At 54.5% G+C, this 17,921-nt stretch overlaps 3 protein-coding genes and 1 non-coding gene across 8 annotated transcripts; 2 read left to right on the top strand and 2 right to left on the bottom strand.

Moving 5' to 3' along the window:
- The first annotated feature begins 1,635 nt into the window (after positions 1-1,635).
- Positions 1,636-4,989, top strand: Misp3 (MISP family member 3). 3 transcript variants are annotated; one of them, XM_017601253.3, is made up of 4 exons: positions 1,636-4,057; positions 4,189-4,241; positions 4,421-4,494; positions 4,711-4,784. In XM_017601253.3, exons 1-3 carry the CDS (start codon positions 3,514-3,516, stop codon positions 4,448-4,450), a joined length of 627 nt encoding a protein of 208 aa, XP_017456742.1. In that variant the 5' UTR covers positions 1,636-3,513; the 3' UTR covers positions 4,451-4,494; positions 4,711-4,784. The 3 variants fall into 3 exon arrangements, with proteins under 3 accessions (XP_017456742.1, XP_006255311.1, NP_001100631.1); NM_001107161.1 differs by lacking the exon at positions 4,189-4,241 and having other exon boundaries at positions 3,023-3,080; positions 3,428-4,057; positions 4,711-4,984; XM_006255249.5 differs by lacking the exon at positions 4,189-4,241 and having other exon boundaries at positions 4,711-4,989.
- Positions 3,565-3,684, top strand: Mir1199 (microRNA 1199). Its single transcript, NR_106670.1, has one exon. It is a non-coding gene; the product is annotated as a microRNA 1199 (primary transcript).
- A 4,815-nt stretch (positions 4,990-9,804) lies between the features above and the next one.
- C19h19orf67 (similar to human chromosome 19 open reading frame 67) lies at positions 9,805-13,103 on the bottom strand. Of its 2 annotated transcripts, none has more exons than NM_001419771.1 (6): positions 12,656-13,103; positions 11,497-11,641; positions 11,283-11,383; positions 11,023-11,208; positions 10,498-10,632; positions 9,805-10,125 (listed from the first exon to the last, which is right to left on the bottom strand). In NM_001419771.1, exons 1-6 carry the CDS (start codon positions 12,982-12,984, stop codon positions 9,951-9,953), a joined length of 1,071 nt encoding a protein of 356 aa, NP_001406700.1. In that variant the 5' UTR covers positions 12,985-13,103; the 3' UTR covers positions 9,805-9,950. The 2 variants fall into 2 exon arrangements, with proteins under 2 accessions (NP_001406700.1, XP_001066168.4); XM_001066168.8 differs by having other exon boundaries at positions 11,497-11,638; positions 12,656-12,984.
- Positions 13,104-14,125: 1,022 nt separating this feature from the next.
- Positions 14,126-17,471, bottom strand: Samd1 (sterile alpha motif domain containing 1). 2 transcript variants are annotated; one of them, XM_039098144.2, is made up of 5 exons: positions 15,974-17,423; positions 15,299-15,596; positions 15,119-15,215; positions 14,914-15,025; positions 14,126-14,829 (listed from the first exon to the last, which is right to left on the bottom strand). In XM_039098144.2, exons 1-5 carry the CDS (start codon positions 16,865-16,867, stop codon positions 14,671-14,673), a joined length of 1,560 nt encoding a protein of 519 aa, XP_038954072.1. In that variant the 5' UTR covers positions 16,868-17,423; the 3' UTR covers positions 14,126-14,670. The 2 variants fall into 2 exon arrangements, with proteins under 2 accessions (XP_038954072.1, XP_038954073.1); XM_039098145.2 differs by lacking the exons at positions 14,126-14,829; positions 14,914-15,025; positions 15,119-15,215 and having other exon boundaries at positions 15,567-15,669; positions 15,974-17,471.
- Between the last annotated feature and the right edge of the window lie 450 nt (positions 17,472-17,921).

Consider the following 17,921-nt stretch of genomic DNA (forward strand, 5'->3'; position numbering starts at 1 on the left):
TCTGTCGCCCTCTTCTGGCCTCCACAGCACCTACATAGAAGTGCAAAACCCATAAATAAAAATAAAACACATTTTAAAAAAGAAACTGCTCTTAAGAAGATGATGGTTTGGTGCCAGTACCCGTGCGAGGTGGCTCATGACTGTAATTTCAAATAAATCCATGTGCACACACATATTCATAAAAATCTCCAAAACTAAATGTAAAGAAAAGAAAGAGTAACCACGAAGCTAAATGAAGATACGGTTTACACACTCCCACCCTTTGTATAATGTAGTGTCCTAGTTTAGGAGCATGCAGTTGCTGTCCCATCCTAGAGACAGTGTGGTGTGTAGTTGGGGTAGCCAGTGAGTTTGAGGGAGAATTTCAGGAGAAATACCCTACTTGCCTTCTCTTCCACCTGATGGCCTCGGTAGAAGCCATCAGTGGATGGAACCAGAATGTGAGAAGGGAACGGTATCCCAGTCAGGTGAAGCCAGGTGGAAAAGAGCAGGGAAGGAGGTGGTGACTGGGTATGGCGGGGGGAGCATCATGGGGCTGAATAGAGAGACCATATCCACGAGGGAAAGTGATGAAGCACAACATGCCTGCCTCACAGCCCGACACAAAGAATTTGTTAAAATGGCTTCACAGGCTGGTCTCAAACTTACTGCTCAGTCAAAGATGAGCTTCTGATGCTCCTGCCTGTGCTGTCTTTCCCAAGAGTTGGGATTGCAGGCAGCACCATCGGAGCAGCTGGGATGGACCCCAAGGCTTTCTGCATGCTAGACAAGCACTCTACTGAGCCATGTCTCTAGTCCCTTGAGTGTCCGAGTGATGTGTGTGTGTGTATGTGTGTGCGCGCATATGTGTTTGTGTGTATCTATGTGTATGAGTGCGTGTGTGTGTATTGTGTGTGTGAGTATATGTGTGTGTATGAGTGCATGTGTGTGCGTGCGTGTGTGTGTGCACATATGTGTGCATATGTGTATGTATCTATATGTATGAGTGTGTGTGTGAGTATATGTGTGTGTATGAGTGCATGTGTGTGAGCATATGTGTATGTATTTATGTGTATGAATGTGTGTGTGAGCATATGTGTGCATATGTGTATGTGTGTATCTATGTGTATGAGTGTGTGAGTATATGTGTGTGTGAGTGCATGTGTGTGTGTGTGTGTCCCCGACATGCTAAAGACAAAGGTCAATGTCAAGAGTCTTCCTTTATCACTCTCCACCTCAGGATTTTTGTTTGTTTGTTTTTTTTTTTTTGTTGTTTTTTGTTTTTTTTTTTTCCGGAGCTGGGGACCGAACCCACGTCCTTGCGCTTCCTAGGCAAGCGCTCTACCACTGAGCTAAATCCCCAACCCCTGGTTTTTGGTTTTTAAAGATGGGTTTCTCCAATTCACTCTGTAGACCAGGCTAGCCTCGAACTCAGAGATCCACCTGCTCCTGCCTCCCAAGTGCTGAGATTAAAGATGTGTGCCACCACTGCCCAGCTTCCACTTTAGTTTTTGAGGCTTTGCTGGACCCGGAGCTCATCTAACTAGGCCCAACTGGATGCCAGTGGCCTCCACAGATCCTCCTGATTTTCCCTGGTCCTATATATGGGCACTTTACAAACCAAGCAATCATCCAGGCCTTAAACTCACTATTGATTAAAGATGTATTTATTTTTATTTTATGTGTATCTGTGGTGTGCTGCATATGTTGGGACAGTGCCTGGGGGGTTGGGGGAGTCAGGTTCCATAAGGCTGGAGTTACCGATAGGGTGAACTATCCTGGTCCCCTGGAAGAGCAGTCAGTGCTCTTAACTCATGAACCACCTCTCCAACCCAAGAGAAGGCACCGTTTGAGACTGGGTGTAAGAGGAGGACAGAGAGAAAAGGGTGACCAAATAGTTGGGATTTTGTGCCCCTCTATTTCCACTTCTTTCTTTGTTTGGTGAAGTAAGACCTGGAAATGTAGCCCTGGGTGTCCTGGATCTCACTGCATAGAACAGGCACTCCCCTCCAATCATGGAGACCCCTCTGCCTCTGCCTCCTGAGTGCTGGGGTTAAAGGCTTGTGCCTCCACCCTTATTCCTCTTTCCATTTTCTTTAGGTAATTGTCTTTCTCCCAGGTTACTATAGAATGACACGGGGTGGGCCGGTTTTTGTGAAAGTTGTCTTCCACAAGGGGCAGTGGAAAAAGTTTCTGCCCTCACTCTGAACCCTTGACCCTATCCTGGAAGACAACGGAGCAGCAAAGGTCGCTACTGCCTCCCGCGAACCCCGTATCTCTTCTGCCCCAGCCTGGGCCTCCTAAGCAACCTGGCCCAAGCTGACCGTCTTCCGTCCGCAATTGCTCATCTAGGGCCCGGAAGTCTTGTAGTGCCTGGGCTCTCAACCCTCGCTCATTCTAGCTGGACACTTGGCTGCCAACGCCTTGTGGGCTTTTTTGGAAGGTGGTGGTGCTGGGGGAGCTGCTCCAGGGCTTTGAGCGGCAGCAGTGGGGCTGCAAACCCAGGCAGAGCTAAGCAACCCAGAGCAGCAGGAGCAGGCATTGGGGTGCCCCCGGGTGCCCCCACGGGCTGAACCCGAGCTGTGCTGCAGCAGCGATTTGTGTGCAGAGAAGACCGGGAGACCACAGGGGGGGTAAGGGGGGCCATGTCGCTGGCCGCGGGCTGGCACCTGCTGAGCTAGACTAGTGAGGTCAGCGAAAGACGACCGGGGAAACACTCTGTAAGGAGGCCATGGACAGCGATCAGCACGGCGCTCCACTAGAGGTCAGATCTCCAGAAAGTGATAAAAAAACGAGACCCCAAAAATGCCAGCGTGGTACCAGAGGGAAAGGGCGACACATACCCCCTTGGGTAGAGTTCAGGGAAGCCCTTTCTGAAGAAAACGTCCCTTCAGTCAACCCGTGGGTTCAGGTGGCGGGAATCCGGCGTCCAGCCTAGGCGCCCTGGCCATAGGGCGGGTCCAGGGCCACTGGAATCCAGCTGGCAGGTGCCGGGGGCGGTGCCCAGTCCTGCCCCCAGGGGACCTTCCTGGAGGCCAGAGGCGGGTCAAAGAAGAGTGCTGGCGACGCCTTAGAACCTCGGGCGGCGGCTGCAACCACAGGTACGGCGCAGGGCATTGTGTCCTACCTATCTGGGCATCTTAATCCGGCTCTGAGAACTGAAATTGTCAAAGTGCGCCTAACTCCGAACATCCATGCCCCCGGGTGTCCGAGAGCGGAGTCCTGGGATCGCCTGAAACTTAAAGCTACGTGTTCCGGGAGCCGCAGAGCCAGGGCACCGAGGGCTGCAGGGGGAGGTAGTGAGGTCCTGAAAACCTCTGGAGAGGAGGACTTGGAGACCCCGGGGCCATAGCCAGGTCCCGCAAGTGCCAGTGGAGCAGGTGACTGAGCGCCCGGGCGGTCCGCGTCTGGGTCGCCTGGCACTTGGATAACGGAGGTACTGGGACAGTTGTGCCCCTGCGTCGGCTCAGAGGCCTCCAGGTGTGTTTTCCACCGAGGCCCGTGGCATCCAAACCAGCGCCTGCGGAACTGCTGATGGAGACGCCCATCCAGCGCGAAATCCGCCGTAGCTGCGAGCGCGAGGAGAGCCTGCGCCGGAGCCGCGGTCTGAGTCCGGGTCGCGCGGGAGAGGAACTCATCGAGTTGCGGGTGCGGCCGGTGCTCAGCCGGCCAGGTTCCGGTATCCCGCTGCCGCGCGCCCTGGAGCGCGCTCGGGCGGGCGCGAAGATGCAACGGGACATCGAACGCGAGGCTCACAGGCAGGCGGCGCTGGCGAGCCCCGCGGTTCCGGAGCCCAGCGCCCGGCCGCGGCCGCAGCCGCTGGATGAACTCAAGCGCTTCTTTGAGGCTGCGGCAGAGGACGGAGCGAGCTTGCAGCGGCAGCCGGAGGCCGGAGGCCGGTTGCACCCCGCCCTTCAGGACGGCTGTCCGGTACTGGGGCAGTTGCCGCCGCTCGTTGCTCCGTCACTGCTAGAGCAGGAGGTGCTCCGGGTGCGTGAGCGCGAGCGGGAGCTGCAGCTGCAGCGGCGCAGCATCTACGGGGCAGCCGAGGACCGGGAGCCAGCGCCGAGCCTCACCCGTAAGCGGTCGCCCTGGGCCCTAGAGCTCCCGCTGACTCCTCCTCCAGTGGTCCTTCATCTATAGGCTTGCTACTGCTGTAGGCTTAACTATTCTTCTGCGGGTTCACCTTTTCTTCACTCTCACACCTAGGATCCCCAGATCTATCCGACCTGTCTTGGAGTCTTGGCGTCTTGCGTTCTCCGGTAGTTTTCGGGTTCCTATCTACACTGAGTTTACCTCACTCCTATTCCTGGGTCCCCAGAACTGGGTGGAGGCCTCCGCGGGGAGGAGGGGTGCACACCTGTATGTATTTAAGGGGTGCGGCCGTACACCAGCTGGCAAGGGGAGGAGCAGCCACGGCTGAGTGTTTCTTCCCTCACAGAGAGCAGGGGAGATGGAAAGTTGGCGGTGACCTGGCCCCCGCGGAGACAGGCCTCAGAGAACGGCCTGGAGAAGGTGGGAGCCTCTTTCCAATGCTTGTCTCTCTCCCACCCCTCCTGCAGCGCCTGGGCACTGGGGTGGAGGGAGAGGTGCATTCTGGTCCCCCGGAGAGCGACTCTGGCCCAAACTCAAAAGTTCCCAGACGCGATCCAGGGAGTGAAAAGGAGATGGGGATTGGAGGCCAAACTTCTCCCTGAGGGTTCTTCTTTCTCTTCCCCCTTTTCCTTGTAGGAGCGCAGACCCTGAGGTCTGTGAAGGTTGGGGCCTGCGGCCAGAAGTAACATGCCCTTTGGAGAACCAGGGTAGGGTTATCCTCCAGATCAGCAGAAGGCCTAGAGAGGGAAGGCCCAGCTTTCTTTAATGGAAACTTGAAATTCAGCCCATCCCTGATACTGACTATGGAATTAACCACCTCTCTCCATAAAAGTGTTTAGTCTTCCCTGGAAAATAGACCACCGCCCGCAAAACCTGAGTGAAACATACAATAAAGTTCTCCTCCCTTTTCCTGGGCTTTAGTGCAAACTGTTTTCTACTGGGTCCTCCTTAGTCTGGGTGAGGCGGAGGCTGGCAGGTGAAGGACACTTGGGAAAGCCACCAGCGGATCGCACCGGAATGTTGGAATTCAAAAAGCGCTCTGGTCTCCTTGTTCTGGACTGATTGCTGACCTGGGCCTGGAGGCCAGGGCCCTACTGCCCCCTGGTGGTGAGAGCACAAAATGTTGCTTACACAGACTCCACTCTGGTATCCAGATGTCAGTTTTTATAGGCGCCAAAAGCATCTTGTGCTTAGGGCGCCGCTAGACCTAGGTGCTATGAAGTTGTGTCCCCTGCTCTACGGATATAAAAAAGTGTAGAGATACCTGGGGTGGACTAAAGGGATGCTTTAAGGGAAAGTGCTTGCTACTCTTGGAAATGACCCGAGTTCAGTTCCCCAAATCTACATGGGAAGCTCACAACTGCTTATAATTCCATCTCTAGGGGATCCATTGTTCACTTCTCTCCTCCAGAAAAATTTGAACATACATGGCATTCATTCGCACAAAACGCACACATATACACATGAATTAAAATAAAGATAATTTTTAAAGAGAGAAATAGCAATGGTGGTGTTGAAGGGTCAAGGACCTGGTAGGTGTTCTGGTGACCATCTTTGCTTGTATCTTTTAAAAACATGGCTTCGTTTATCCCATATTGACCTGAAATTCCCTTTGTGGTCAAGGGTGACCTAGAAAGTTTTAAAAGATTTATTTTTTTGGATACATGCTGTGTGTATAAGTCTTTTGTTGGCTTGAATGTGTGCACAGCGTCTGCAGAGGTGAGAAGAGGGTCAGATCCCTTGAAACTACAGTTCCACATGAATGCTAGGAACTGAACCAGGGCCCTCTTGAAGTAACTTAAGTGCTGAGCAGCCTTTATTTTTAATTACATGTATGTGTTGTTGGGGTATGCACACGAGTCCAGAGAGAGTGTTAGATCCCCTGAGGGCTGGAGCTACAAACAGTGTGAACTACACAGAGGTTGGTATTGGGAACTGAACCTAGGTCCTCTGCAAAAGCAACTAGTGCTCTTTACTGAGCCATCTCTCCAGCCCCTTGAACTGTTACTAAAAGAGACAGTTCAGTTCAGGACTGAAGAATTGACTTAGCAGTTCAGAGTGTTTGCTGTGCTGTGCGAGGGAGCACAATCCCAGCACTAAGGAGGCAAGAAACAGGCAGATCTCTGGGTTCAAGGCCAGCCTGATCTACAGAGTGAGTTCCAGCACACACTAGGGTACACAGAGAAACTGTCTCCAAAAAAAAAAAAAAAGTGCTGCTCATTCAGATTCAGTTTTAGTTCCCAGTATACAACTTTTTTTTTGGGGGGGGTTCTTTTTTTCGGAAGCATACAACTTTTGATGGCACACATCACCTATAACCTTCTTCTAGACTTCTCTGGTACCCTGGAATACACAGGTGAATACCTGAAAAACACACACACACACAATCTCTCCTCTGTATTGCCCTGGCTTTCCTGGAACCAGGCTGACCTTGAAATCACAGAGATACTCCAGCCTCTGCCTCTGGAGTGCTAGTGCTAGGATTTTTGTTTGTTTGTTTGTTTTTGTTTTTCAAGACAGGGTTTCTTTATGTAGCCATGACTGTTCTAGAATTTGCTCTACATGTAGACCAGGCTGGCCTTGAGGTCCATCTGCCTCTACCTCCTGAGTGCTGAAACTAAAGGTGTGTACAATCATGGCCTGGCCACATAATTTTTAAAAATAAAAAACATCATTTAACTAAACAAACAAAAGATGTGAGCATTCCCCTGGCAAGTGCATGGCTCTGGGTCTGAACCAAAACAAAACTACCAATTTTTACTATTTAGCAAGCTTTTCCCCCTTTTAACATCTTTTGAGATAGAGATTCACTAGGTTGCCCTGGCTGGCTGGCTATGTGGATCAGGATGGCTTTGAACCTGTGACTTCCTGCTTTTGCCTCCGTCCTGTTGGAATTCCAGGTTTATGTCATCATAGCAGGTTTAGAAAACAACTTTAAAAGTTATTCAGGTGGGACTGGGCATGGCAACACATTTGCCTTTTCGCTCGGCAATTAAGAGGTGGAGACAGGCAGATTTCTGTAAGTTCAAAGCCAGCCTGGTCTACATAGTGAGTCTCTGTTGTAGGGAGATAAAAAGTGGCAGTGGTCAGTCATGGGCACACTGCAAACCCTGCTTCACTTATGCTAAACACTAAATTGTCTGGAAAAGTGTGTGTATTTCAAGGATACCAGGAGCAGATACTAGCATCAGAAAAAGAGGGACCCCGAACATTTTAGATTTGTTGTATAAGGACAGGAATACAGCTCATTGGTAAAATACTTCCCTGGCAAACAGGAAAGCCAGGCCAGGGTTTAATCCAGGCTACTCATAAACAGTGGTGGGTACTTGTAACCGAAGAGGTAGGGGTAGTAGGATCATAAGTTCAAGGTCAGTCTCAGCTACATAGAGAGATTGAGGCCAGTCTAGCTATATGACACCCTGTCTTGGGGTTGGGGATTTAGCTCAGTGGTAGAGTGCTTGCCTAGCAAGCACAAGGCCCTGGGTTCGGTCCCCAGCTCCAAAAAAACCCCCAAAAAACAAAAAAACAAAAAAACAAAAAAACAACCCCCCCCCCCAAAACAAGACACCCTGTCTCAAAAAAAAAAAATTAAATAAATAAATTGAAGGGCTGAGATGTCCCGGTGGGTAAAATGCTTGTCATGTCAGCCCAACAGCCAGAATTCAGATTCCTAGAAACCGTGTGAAAAGCTGTATAAGTGCATGTCCCTGCAGGCTCTGGTTGGAAATGAGAGGCAAGAGGATCGAGGGAAGTTTGCAGGCAGCTAGTCCACAGACACAGCAGCACAAGTTGGAAGACCAGAGCTGACATTCAGAGTTCTGTCCCAACCTCCACATATAGGCCACGGGATATACACAGCAACACACACACACTGGTATACAAATAATTGAATACTAGCATTATGGTTTAAATTTCTGATATGTCCAGTCAAATCTCACTATGTTAACCAGGTTGGCCTCAGTTAGCAACAAGTGTCTAACGAAATACCTACAGATAAGATGGAGGGTCCATATGGGGTTTCACTCAGGAGAAAGAAGCTGTCTATTTTATTTTATTTTATTCTTTTCTTTTTTTCAGAGCTGGGGACCGAACCCAGGGCCTTGTGCTTGCTAGGCAAGCGCTCTACCACTGAGCTAAATCCCCAACCCCCTCACACCTGTCTTTAAAGACTTACCGAGTGGTAAGTATGTACCAGGTGGTATCAACTGAATCACTGAGGCATAAGGCATCGTGGCACACTCTGGAGGCCCACGCTGGAAGTTAAGGCCAGCCTGGGCTATACACTAGGACTCCAGGTGGATTAAAAAGAAAGGTATGCAGGCAGTGGTGGCACACATCTTTAATTCCAGCACTGGGGAGGAAGTGTCGGATGGACCTTTGAATGTGAGACGAGCCTGGTCTGCGTTAGCAAGTTCCAGAATAACCGGAGAGAAACCCCATCTTAAGAAAACAAACAGGGCTGGAGAGATGGCTCAGTGGTTAAGAGCACTGACTGCTCTTCCAGAGGTCCTGAGTTCAATTCCCAGCAACCACATGGTGGCTCACAACCATCTGTAATGGGATGGAATGCCCTTTTCTGGTGTGACTGAAGACAGCTACAACGTACTTGTATACATTAACTAAATGAACCTTTAAAAATACTTTTAAAAAACAAATAAAGGAGAGAAAAATGCTGGAGATTGCTAATAAGAGCTCTGGCTGCTCACTGAGAGGACCCTAGTTCAGTTTCCTGCACCCACATAGTGCTGAAAACTATATGAAACTCTAGGCCCAGGGTATCTCTGATGCCCTCTCTGGCCTCCTGGGCAAGCAGAGAAATAAAGATATAATAAGTAAATATATGTATTTGAAAGAGAGAGGGCCTCTATATATAGCCAGCCCCAGTTGTCCTGGAACTCACTATGTAGCCTAGGCTGGGCTCGTCTCATAGAGGCCCACCTGCCTCGGTTTCCCTGAGTGCTATGATTAAAGGTGTATGCTACCATGCCCGGTTACTAAAAATCAGTTACACACACATACACGAACAGGCACACACGGCATGGTTCTGAGTCTCTATTTCTAGGTCTCACATTCTGACTCTGCGTGTGAAAATTTTAGGACCCAAATATCGACCTCTTACTGTAGAGATTGAAAACTCAAGAGTGACACGGGAGGACGAAGGACCCCATTCCTATGCAGGGGCAGTTTTGCTCAGAAGGCCCAGGTTCGAGTCTAGGCTTGGCCTCTCAGGAAGCAGGAGGGCTCATTTCTCTCAGCTAGAGTATCCTTCACCAGTCCAAGATTGATGTGGGGCAGAGCGAGCCTCCTAGGACTCTCCAGACACTCTTCAAGAGACAAGACAATCACCGGTTTGGTTCGGACACCCCAAAAGCTGGAAGGAAAAATCTGATTCCACTCTGCAAACTGATATCCTGCAGTTTCCTAGGGCACATCGGGAAATGTAGTTGTGTTTAAAAAAAAAAAAGAATCACTTCCGGGTTAAAGAAAAAAAAAAACGGGCGTGGGTTTAAGTCTTCCTCCAGTGGGCCTAGAATTTTTCTGCTACCAGAAACTTGTTTTCTGGGTTCCGGTTGCTGACGAGAGCCGCTACTTCCCTCTTTGACTCATGCGCATTTGCGCATGTGCAGCATTCCCTCTCCGAGGTCTGCGGACTACACTTCCTACAAGGCCTCGCGCTGGGCGGGGCCTATCTCCCCAGGGGAGGGATGCGGTGCTCACAGGACACAGAACCTCTGACCTTGCTCTTTTATTAACAGAAAAGTCAGCCCGCACTTGGTGTTCGGTGGCTCTTGCCTGGGCGTACTCAGTGCAGACCGCACTTCTTCCTGCCTGGAGTTTGGGGTTGTCAGGCTCCAACTGGCGCCTTCTCCTGGGACTTAGGATGCCGGGGCTGCCCAAGCCGCGGGCCCAGCAGAGCTGGGGGGCCGGGCGGGGCCTGCCTGGCCCATGAGAATCTGCACCAGCAGGTCGGTGGCCAGCACGTGCGACGGCTCCTCGAAGCCGATGGTTAGTAGCTGCTGGTAGTCCCCGGGTGGCTGTGGGCACAAAATCCTGGGGGGCCCCCCGGAGACAAGCCTGGACTTGAGCACCTCTGCCCACAGCTGGGAGGGGCTTTATTTCCATTAGGGGTGGGGGATACCCTAAGGGAAACTCCTGGGGTTGAAGCACTGGACTTGAGGCTACTAAACACTTTGCTGGCTGTTGTCTCTTTGGGAGAGTGACTTATGTGCTCTGAAAACATGTTTTCTTTGTGAAATCCGCATCTCTGTGAACTACTGTTTAGTCTACATAAAGCACCCCTCAGGGTACAGTAAAATGTGCTCCTTATTCATAGTGGAAACTGTTACCGGAGTTCCAGCCTTTGGTGAGGTTGTCCTGCCCTCCCTCAAACCTAAGCCCGCATCACCGTGACCGGAATCCTACCATGAATCAAGATCATCCTCTGCCGGTCCCAGGGGCATCCATCGGCCAATGGACCAGAGTTTCTGGATCTGGGGGCACGAATTGGCTGGTCCCTGGCCTGCGTCCTCCCATGTATCTCGATAACACAAGAAGTAGCTGAGAGGGAGAGATCAGAAGGAAAAGCAATGCTTTATTTAGTTTTTTTCTGCTGAGGGCTTTAATTCTGGAGGTGAGTTTCAAGTTCATCAGAAGTCGCCTCCAGTTCTCAGGTAGGAGGAATGTGACTCAGTACTGAGGACTTTCCTCCCTTGTGGCCTAATCTGAAGAGGAGTACTTTTATTTTAATGGGAGGTGGAGTTAAGAAAACTAAAGATTGAAAGTGTAGCTCAGTGCTGGTCTAGGATATGCAAGGTCCTGGGTTTTATCCCAGCACTGCAGAAGGTATTCAGTTTTGTCTTGCTTTTCACTCTTTGGTGGTGGTGTATAGGCTCAAGTTGGCATTCGGTCTAGAAAGGGGAGGACTTTGATTTTGGCAAGGGGACTCACTAATCCACATGGGCATCTGCTCCTTGGCTGCTGGCCTCTGTGGTGGTTTCCAGGTTCCAGCGCATCTTCTTATAGAGGTATCTTGGGAAGTGGCTGGCAGTGTACGCGGCTGGTGTGCAGTACCGGAAGATGGACACATCGTGGGAGGGGCTAATGGAGAACCTCCCGCAGAAGAAGCAGGAGATGCTAGCAGGAGATAGGAGAGTGGACAGCAAGCTGGGCCCTAGACCACCCCACAGCCCCATTTCCTGCCCACTTACCTCAAAGGGTTAGTTTCCTCCAGGTCCACGAACCCAAAGGAGGCATACATGAGAACTAACTGTTCCAAGCGCAGGGTTAGCTGCTGGGAGATCTCCAGCAACTGCATGGAAGGTGGGACTTGATGACCTCAGGTGGTCAGCCAGAAGCAACCCTCCTACCCCTAGGCAGAGTCTAAAGGAGAAAGGGGCCTGGAAAGAGAGCTACTGTACACACCCCCTTCCGGACCAACTCTTGCAGGGCTCCGTAGATGGGAGGGACACTCCTTGCCGCAGCCTCAAGGTATAGGAAGTAAGGTTCGCACATTGTTAAGAAGGTGGGCATAGCCTTGGCTAGCTGTTCTTTCTGGACTCGGTCCCTGCTGAAGGGAGAAAGGGGCCTTCATGTGGCATCTCTCTCTTCATCCCTAGGTGCCCCGTTGCTCACCCCCTGCCTGTATCCCTGATGAAAGTCCCTCAGTGCTGTGGCTTAATGCTAAGAACATTTGCATAGCCTGTGCAGAGTCCTGGGTTCCATTCCAACACCCAATAATTAAACATAGAAAAAAGGGACTGAGAGCTTAAGTCCGTGTTAGAGATTGGAGCTCAGCCGGGGGAAAGCTCAGCATAAGAGAAAGATTCCCCCCATGTCAAGTCTTCCTCTGTCTTCTTTCAGAACCACCTGCATCCGTCAGTTGAAACATTTGTTAAAGTGCTGACACCTGGGCCGGGAGCACAACTGGAGGAATGCTTGCCTAATGCAAGGGCCTGGCTCCATTCCCCAGTGTGTTTGGGAGTATATACAACTGAGTTCTCTCAAAACTAGAGCACGGAGCTCGGAAAGCCGGGACTTAAGCAAATCTCCCAAAGACATCACAACCCCTCTCCATTGTTCTGGAAATTGCATTTTCCTTTGGGAGTGGAGGTGGCCTTTCATACCAGAAGTCCTCTGGCTAGAGTTGATGCAGATGGAATCTGTTTAGCTGACTTACACAGGGTTTAAAAAAAAAAAAATCTAGGAGAGCATTTCAAATCTGGTAGGCAGTACTCAGTAGACTAAGGCAGGAGCCTCACCAACCAGAACATAACGTAATGAGACACTGTTTGAAAGAAGAAAAAAATGGCCAAATCAACCAGTTAACCAAACCAACCAACGAAAACCAAAGTCCTAGAGGAAAAGGGGTGTGTGTGTGTGTGTGTGTGTGTGTGGTTTTTGCTACTCTAAAGAGCCATACATTGCCTGCTTCTGTCTCTCAATTCTTCACAGCCCTCAGAGCACCAGTAAAGTGCATTCCCAATCAGCCTCGTATACTGTATCTCTGGGCCCTGAGTTCAGCTTTTGGCCGTTGTGGGCTGCACACCCTGTCCTCCTGTCCTGGGTCTTTGTGCAGTGTCACCTGTAGAGCAAGTAGCTTTGAAAGTCATCCGCCTTTCTGAGCAGGTAACGGAGCTGGTCAGTGATCGGACTGAACATGGAGTCCAGCGGGAGGCGAGCTGGGGCCGCCCCGAGCTCCGCTGCCAGTGGCTCCCGGGAGGACGTGGAGGTGGGAGCTTCCATCATGGACTGTGCTCGCTGGGGCTCCAGCTCTGTTGAACCCTCAGGTCTCCCGGCCGGCGACCACGAGGGGTCTCCATAAGGCTGCGGCCCGGGTCCCAATTCCTCCGAGGGCGGTGCTTCTCCTGGGCCCAGGGCCAGCGACCCCGCGAACCAGGACTCCGCAGCCATCCACGTCCACAGCAGGCTCCTCCAGCCCCTTCGGCGTCCCGGGAGCGCACACACCTGGGGCCGACCGGCTTGGGCAGTGAGCGCAGCCGCAGCCCTCTCAGCCCAGCCTCGACGTCTCTGCCGGCGCCGCCCCGCGGGGATTTCGCCTCTTTTGAATTTCAGCACGCGGAGGGCGCGCAGCCTAGGCCTGCACCGCGCTCGGAGCTCGGCCGGCACCTGGCGCGCGGGGCGCTGCCAAGGGCGGAGCCCACACCAGCCTTGTGGTTGCGGCGCACAGCTAGGCGCCTTTTCTCATCCCAGTCAGTTGACTGGAGGGGAAGGGGGTTCCTAACTTGTTAGGAACCTGGGAGTGAAGGTTACTAAGAGGCCCAGGTTACGCCTCAGCAGGTGACTCTCAAGATCTCTTAACTGATGGAGCTAGGATCTGCTTTTGAGCTAAGGCCTAGTGATATACCAGTTACTTCTACAATAAAAATCCTCAGACAGGTGATCTTATCCCATCGTCTCTTTTGTTCCAGTAAGCCGGCCCTGGTCCCAGAACACATCTCTGATCCTCATAGGTTGGATTCCGTGTTACGTGCAAAGACTGATCGGTATTTAAGTACAGGCTAGGAAGCCAAATATATTACAAGGCTCGAAGTAAGCAGCAACAGGTGTCACACTGTCCCGCGTGACCCTCAACTTGACTTTGTCAAGTCAGTTGCCCTGCCTATAAAACGAGTTTTATGACGTCTGCTTCACCGAACTACAGAGGTGACAACAAACCGTTTGCTCAGCAAGCGTGCAGTTTGCTGTTAGTCACTCAACAAACACTTGAGCAGGTGGTTCTGGAATGAGATGGCAGAAGACAAAGGAACCATTCCAGTCCTAGACTGACAGCGTTGCCTGTATTCAAAAACTACGTAGATAAGTCTAGCCTCGAATTCCTGATCCCGCTTCCATCTCTGAAGTGCTGAGATAACACCTGTGCCGTCAAGCCCAGCTACAAAAACCATCTCCCTTTTGTGGTGGTGAAGCTAGAGCCAAGATGGTCTATCTGCATACTTGGTGAGGTCGATGAGTCTCGGCCCCAAATTCTGTCTTAACGTTAAAATCTTCAAGGAGGCCTTTAGCCCCTCCTTCCTCCATGCAGAAGACGGACTTTTTTTTTTTTTTTTTTAAGTTTTATTTAAAAAACCTTCGGTGCAATATTAAAAAGCAATACAGCCAGGTGGAACAGTCGACAGACAGAAAGGGAAGGAGCTAGAGGACCCAAGGTCCTTTACCTCACCTGTTCCCCAGAAGCTGGGGGTCAAGGGGGAGGGTCTGGGGGTGGTGGGACGAGGAAAAACCACCACCAGGATGAATAGGTAGAACAAAACACATATAAGATACATCTGGCTGAACTGAAGAGGGGTTTGGGGCCACAGGAAGCTCCCCTGGTTTTTGTTGTTCAAAAATGTCCTGGTTTGGGGAGAAAGGGTGACCCCTGGCAAATGAGCCAGCCAAGTCGTCCGACCCCACACTCCACTGCTGTGGAGAGGGGTGAACTAAGGTCAGGGGTGTGAGAAAAGGGGGAAAATGGAGAAGGGAATCCCCTCACTGGAGTCTGTTAGGAAGGTTGAGCGTACCCATATCCAGCTCCTGGACTATGGGGCTGCCATGGGTGAAATCTGGACTGGCTGGGGTGGGGGCAAGGCTGGGTGCTCAGCCTAGAAAGCCATCAGGATCATCGTCCTCAAAGTGGCCTTGCTGAAGCACCTTGATGTGGTGCTCGTAGATCTTCAGGGCTGGGCCCAGGCGGATGGACAGGCCAGTGAGCACATCTGTCCGTTGCATGAGCAACAAAGACTTGCCATCAATTTCCTGGGCAGGACAGAAAGAGGCAGGGTCAGTGAACACCCGTGAGGCCCTCTGTGTGTACAGTCAAGAGACCGTCTGGGAACTCACCTGCTCTTGGAAAGCAGTGGCCTGCTCTGGGAAGCCTGCCTCAGTGAAGTATTCCACCACATCCATGACTGTCCACTCCACTGGGTCCGTTGGCTTCTCCTTGCGCCCAGGACTGCATCAGAACGGAGAGCAAAGTGACCTTCACACAGCTCTGATTATCCAACACCCAGGTGCTAACCCCAATGTCCCCAATGCCTCAACTTACGGACAGCCAAATGGTGTCCCATCAGCCCCAGGTAGGGCTGGTTTTCCTGGAGGCAAAGGCACAGGAGATGGAGAATCTGGAGCAGCTGTAACACAAGCTGAAAAAGGAAAGGCAGAGGACAGTCAGGCTAGGGTTCACAGCTCCCTGTTCCGCACTGCCCCAACCCAGACAGGTCCTTACCCGATCCCCCTTCTTTATTCATAGCTGTCATCGAGAACACCTGGTGTGTGCAGCTGCCAGGTGCTGGTCCCCGCCCTTCATCCTGGCCCTGGAAGGGTCCACAGGGCGACCACTCCTTGACCCTCTCCTTAGCACTCTGAGGGCCCCGCTCTCCATTAATCTGGTGGTGCTGAGCACCTGCGGGGCGGTCACTCTCGGGCACTTCCGAGCCCTCAGATACATTGTCCTCCTCCTCCTCTTCGTCATCTTCTTCGTCATCTTCCTCTTCTTTCTCAAACACCCGTTCTTCTCCACCTCTCTGGGGCCAGAGAAAGAAGCAGGCAGAGTTAGAGCTCTTCTAGTCCCGGATGAAATCCAGTGTCCGACGCCACCTTAGACAACAACACGGAGTAACTTTTACGCTGTGCTGTCGTTTCCGTGCCAGGTTCTGGGTTAATAAAGCCCTCAATAGCCAAGTCTTACTAAACTCGCTCAACTACCCCCAGGGGTCGCTACTGTCAGCAATCCGCGTTTACAGCCGAGGAAACTGAGGCTCCCGCAGATCAGGTCACTGACCAAGACCACCGCGTTCGGAGTCCACGGGGACCGTGGGCGAATCCCGGCCACCCGACGTCCCGCTCCCTCCCGGGACTCTCGTCCCCGCCAACTTCGCCCGCACCTGCCCGGTGCGCTCACCTTGCTCCGCGCCGCGCGTGCGCTAGCGGCCGGCGGCGCCCGTCCCGGCCTGTCTCCGCGGGGTAGTGCGAGCGCTCCCAGGCGGGTGCGCTCCAGACGGCCTCGCGCCGCTTCCTCTTCCAGCAGCCCCTGCACGCGGCCGCGGGTGAGGCGGCCGCTGGCGCCGCCACTGCCCCCGAGGTAGCGCACGACTTCCCGCAGGCTCACGGGCCGCGCCGGGCCGCCCGCCCGCGCCGCGCCCCCCTCCGGCGGCGGCTGTGGCTGCGGCGGTGGCGGCTGCTGCTGCTGTGGCGGCGCCGGCGGCTCCCGGGCGGCGACGGCGGGCGGCGGTGCGCGGCGCGGGCCGGCTGGGGGCGCCGCGGCCGGGGGCGCGGCGGGCGCTGGTGGCGGAGCGGCCAGGGGCGCGGCCCGCTGCGCCCGGGGACCCGGCTGCGCGGGGCCGGGAGAAGGGGGCGCTGTGGCGGCGGCCGCGCGGGGCGCCCGGGTCGGGGCGGCGACGGGCGCGGGCGGTGGGGCGGGCGTGGGCGGCGGCGCGGCGGGGCCCCCGCGGGGGACGCGCGGCGGGGCGGGTGGGGTGGCTCCGCGGCGGGGCGGCTGGACGCGCGCCGCGTTGCGGTACGAGATGCTCCCCTTGTAGCTGACCCGGAGCACGGCGCGCTGCTGGATCAGTTTCTCGAGCTCCGCGCGCGTGCGCTCCGGCTCCGGGCCGTGCCGCCGCCGCACCATCCGGCAGATGCGCTCCAGGTCCGGCCGCGCCTTGCGCGAGCGCAGCGAGTCGATGGTGTCCAGAATCCACTCTTGGTAGTGCGGGGAAGCGGCGGACGACGAGGCGGCGGCCGCCGTGGTGGCGGCCGCCGCCGTCTCCGGCGGGGGTAGGGCCGGGGGCCCCGCCATGCCTCCCGCCCGGCCCGGCTGCACGGTGCGCGCTGCCTCCCTCCCAGCGCGGCGCCCCCTCCCCGCTCCCCTCCCTCCGCCGCTGCCCGCCTCCTCCGCCTCCCCCCGGGGGGCGCAGCGCCTCGGCGGAGCGGCGGCGGCGCTGCTGTTTCTTCGGGAAAAAAAAAAAAAGCGAGAGAGAGAGGAGAGCGCGCGAGAGAGACAGAAAAAAAAATAGTGAGAGAGAAAGAAAAGAGGAAAAAAATATGCACACACTCACTCACTCGCACGCACGCACACAACAGCCCCGCTTCTGCTGGGCGCGCGCGGGGCCGGGGATGCGAGGAGGGAGGAGGGGAGCGCGGCGCGGCCGGCCCCTCCCCGCCGCCGCCGCCGCACGCGCGCCCTGCGCCCGGGACACTCCGGCCCCCCTTCCTGCTCGCCCTCCCCCGCTGCCCGCCTTCCTCGCTCCCTCCCACCCCCACGCGCCCGCTTTTAAGGTGGAGCCCGGGCCCCCGCCCGCCCCATGTACCCGTCGCTCTAGCTCACTCCGGCTCGCCCCGGCCCCCCCTTACAACTCCCGCGCGCTTTTTAAGGAGGCGCCGCGGAGTTGGCGCCGGAGCGGGGGCGGGGAGCGCGGCGGGCGGGGGAGGGGGAGGGGAGTCCAGGGGGGAGGGGACAGGGGCGGGCGGGGCGCGCGGGCGGCGTTCGGCCGCCCTCCAGCCATTGGGCGCGGGACCCAGACGTCCTCGGCGCCCAGCCCCCTCTCCACGCCTCTCCGCGCGCAGCGCTCTCGGGACCGCACTTACCGGGAACTAGCCGCGTCGCGGCCCGACGCGCCTCGCTCCTGGGAGCCGCGGAGACCTCACTAGCGGCCCTGCCTCGCCTACACGAGGACTCCGGGGGGTCGCGCGGGGCTTCCCCTTTCTCCTTCGACTCTGCTAATCCTATTTGGCCGAACCGGTCCCGGCGGCCCTCTCGGTCCGGGACTAGACTGAAGTAGGGGTGGGAGCAGATTTGAGGGCCCCGAACTCAGGGTCAAAGGACAGTTTGCCCACCCCACCCCTCCTTTTTC

This window comes from Rattus norvegicus, chromosome 19, assembly GCF_036323735.1.
Source record: "Rattus norvegicus strain BN/NHsdMcwi chromosome 19, GRCr8, whole genome shotgun sequence".
In the NCBI taxonomy this organism is placed as follows: Eukaryota; Metazoa; Chordata; class Mammalia; order Rodentia; family Muridae; genus Rattus; species Rattus norvegicus.

Excerpts from the sequence above, each read along its gene's own strand:
- Samd1 (XM_039098144.2), bottom strand. The coding sequence starts at position 16,867 with ATGGCGGGGCCCCCGGCCCTACCCCCGCCGGAGACGGCGGCGGCCGCC. Across the intron at positions 15,216-15,298 it reads GAATAAAGAAGGGGGATCGG|CTTGTGTTACAGCTGCTCCA; the intron begins GTAAGGACCTGT and ends TTCCTTTTTCAG. Across the intron at positions 14,830-14,913 it reads CCACTGCTTTCCAAGAGCAG|GAAATTGATGGCAAGTCTTT; the intron begins GTGAGTTCCCAG and ends TGTCCTGCCCAG.
- Misp3 (XM_006255249.5), top strand. The coding sequence starts at position 3,514 with ATGGAGACGCCCATCCAGCGCGAAATCCGCCGTAGCTGCGAGCGCGAG. Across the intron at positions 4,058-4,420 it reads GCCAGCGCCGAGCCTCACCC|AGAGCAGGGGAGATGGAAAG; the intron begins GTAAGCGGTCGC and ends CTTCCCTCACAG.
- C19h19orf67 (NM_001419771.1), bottom strand. The coding sequence starts at position 12,984 with ATGGCTGCGGAGTCCTGGTTCGCGGGGTCGCTGGCCCTGGGCCCAGGA. Across the intron at positions 11,642-12,655 it reads CAAAGCTACTTGCTCTACAG|CAGGGACCGAGTCCAGAAAG; the intron begins GTGACACTGCAC and ends TTCTCCCTTCAG. Across the intron at positions 11,384-11,496 it reads AAGAGTTGGTCCGGAAGGGG|TTGCTGGAGATCTCCCAGCA; the intron begins GTGTGTACAGTA and ends CCTTCCATGCAG.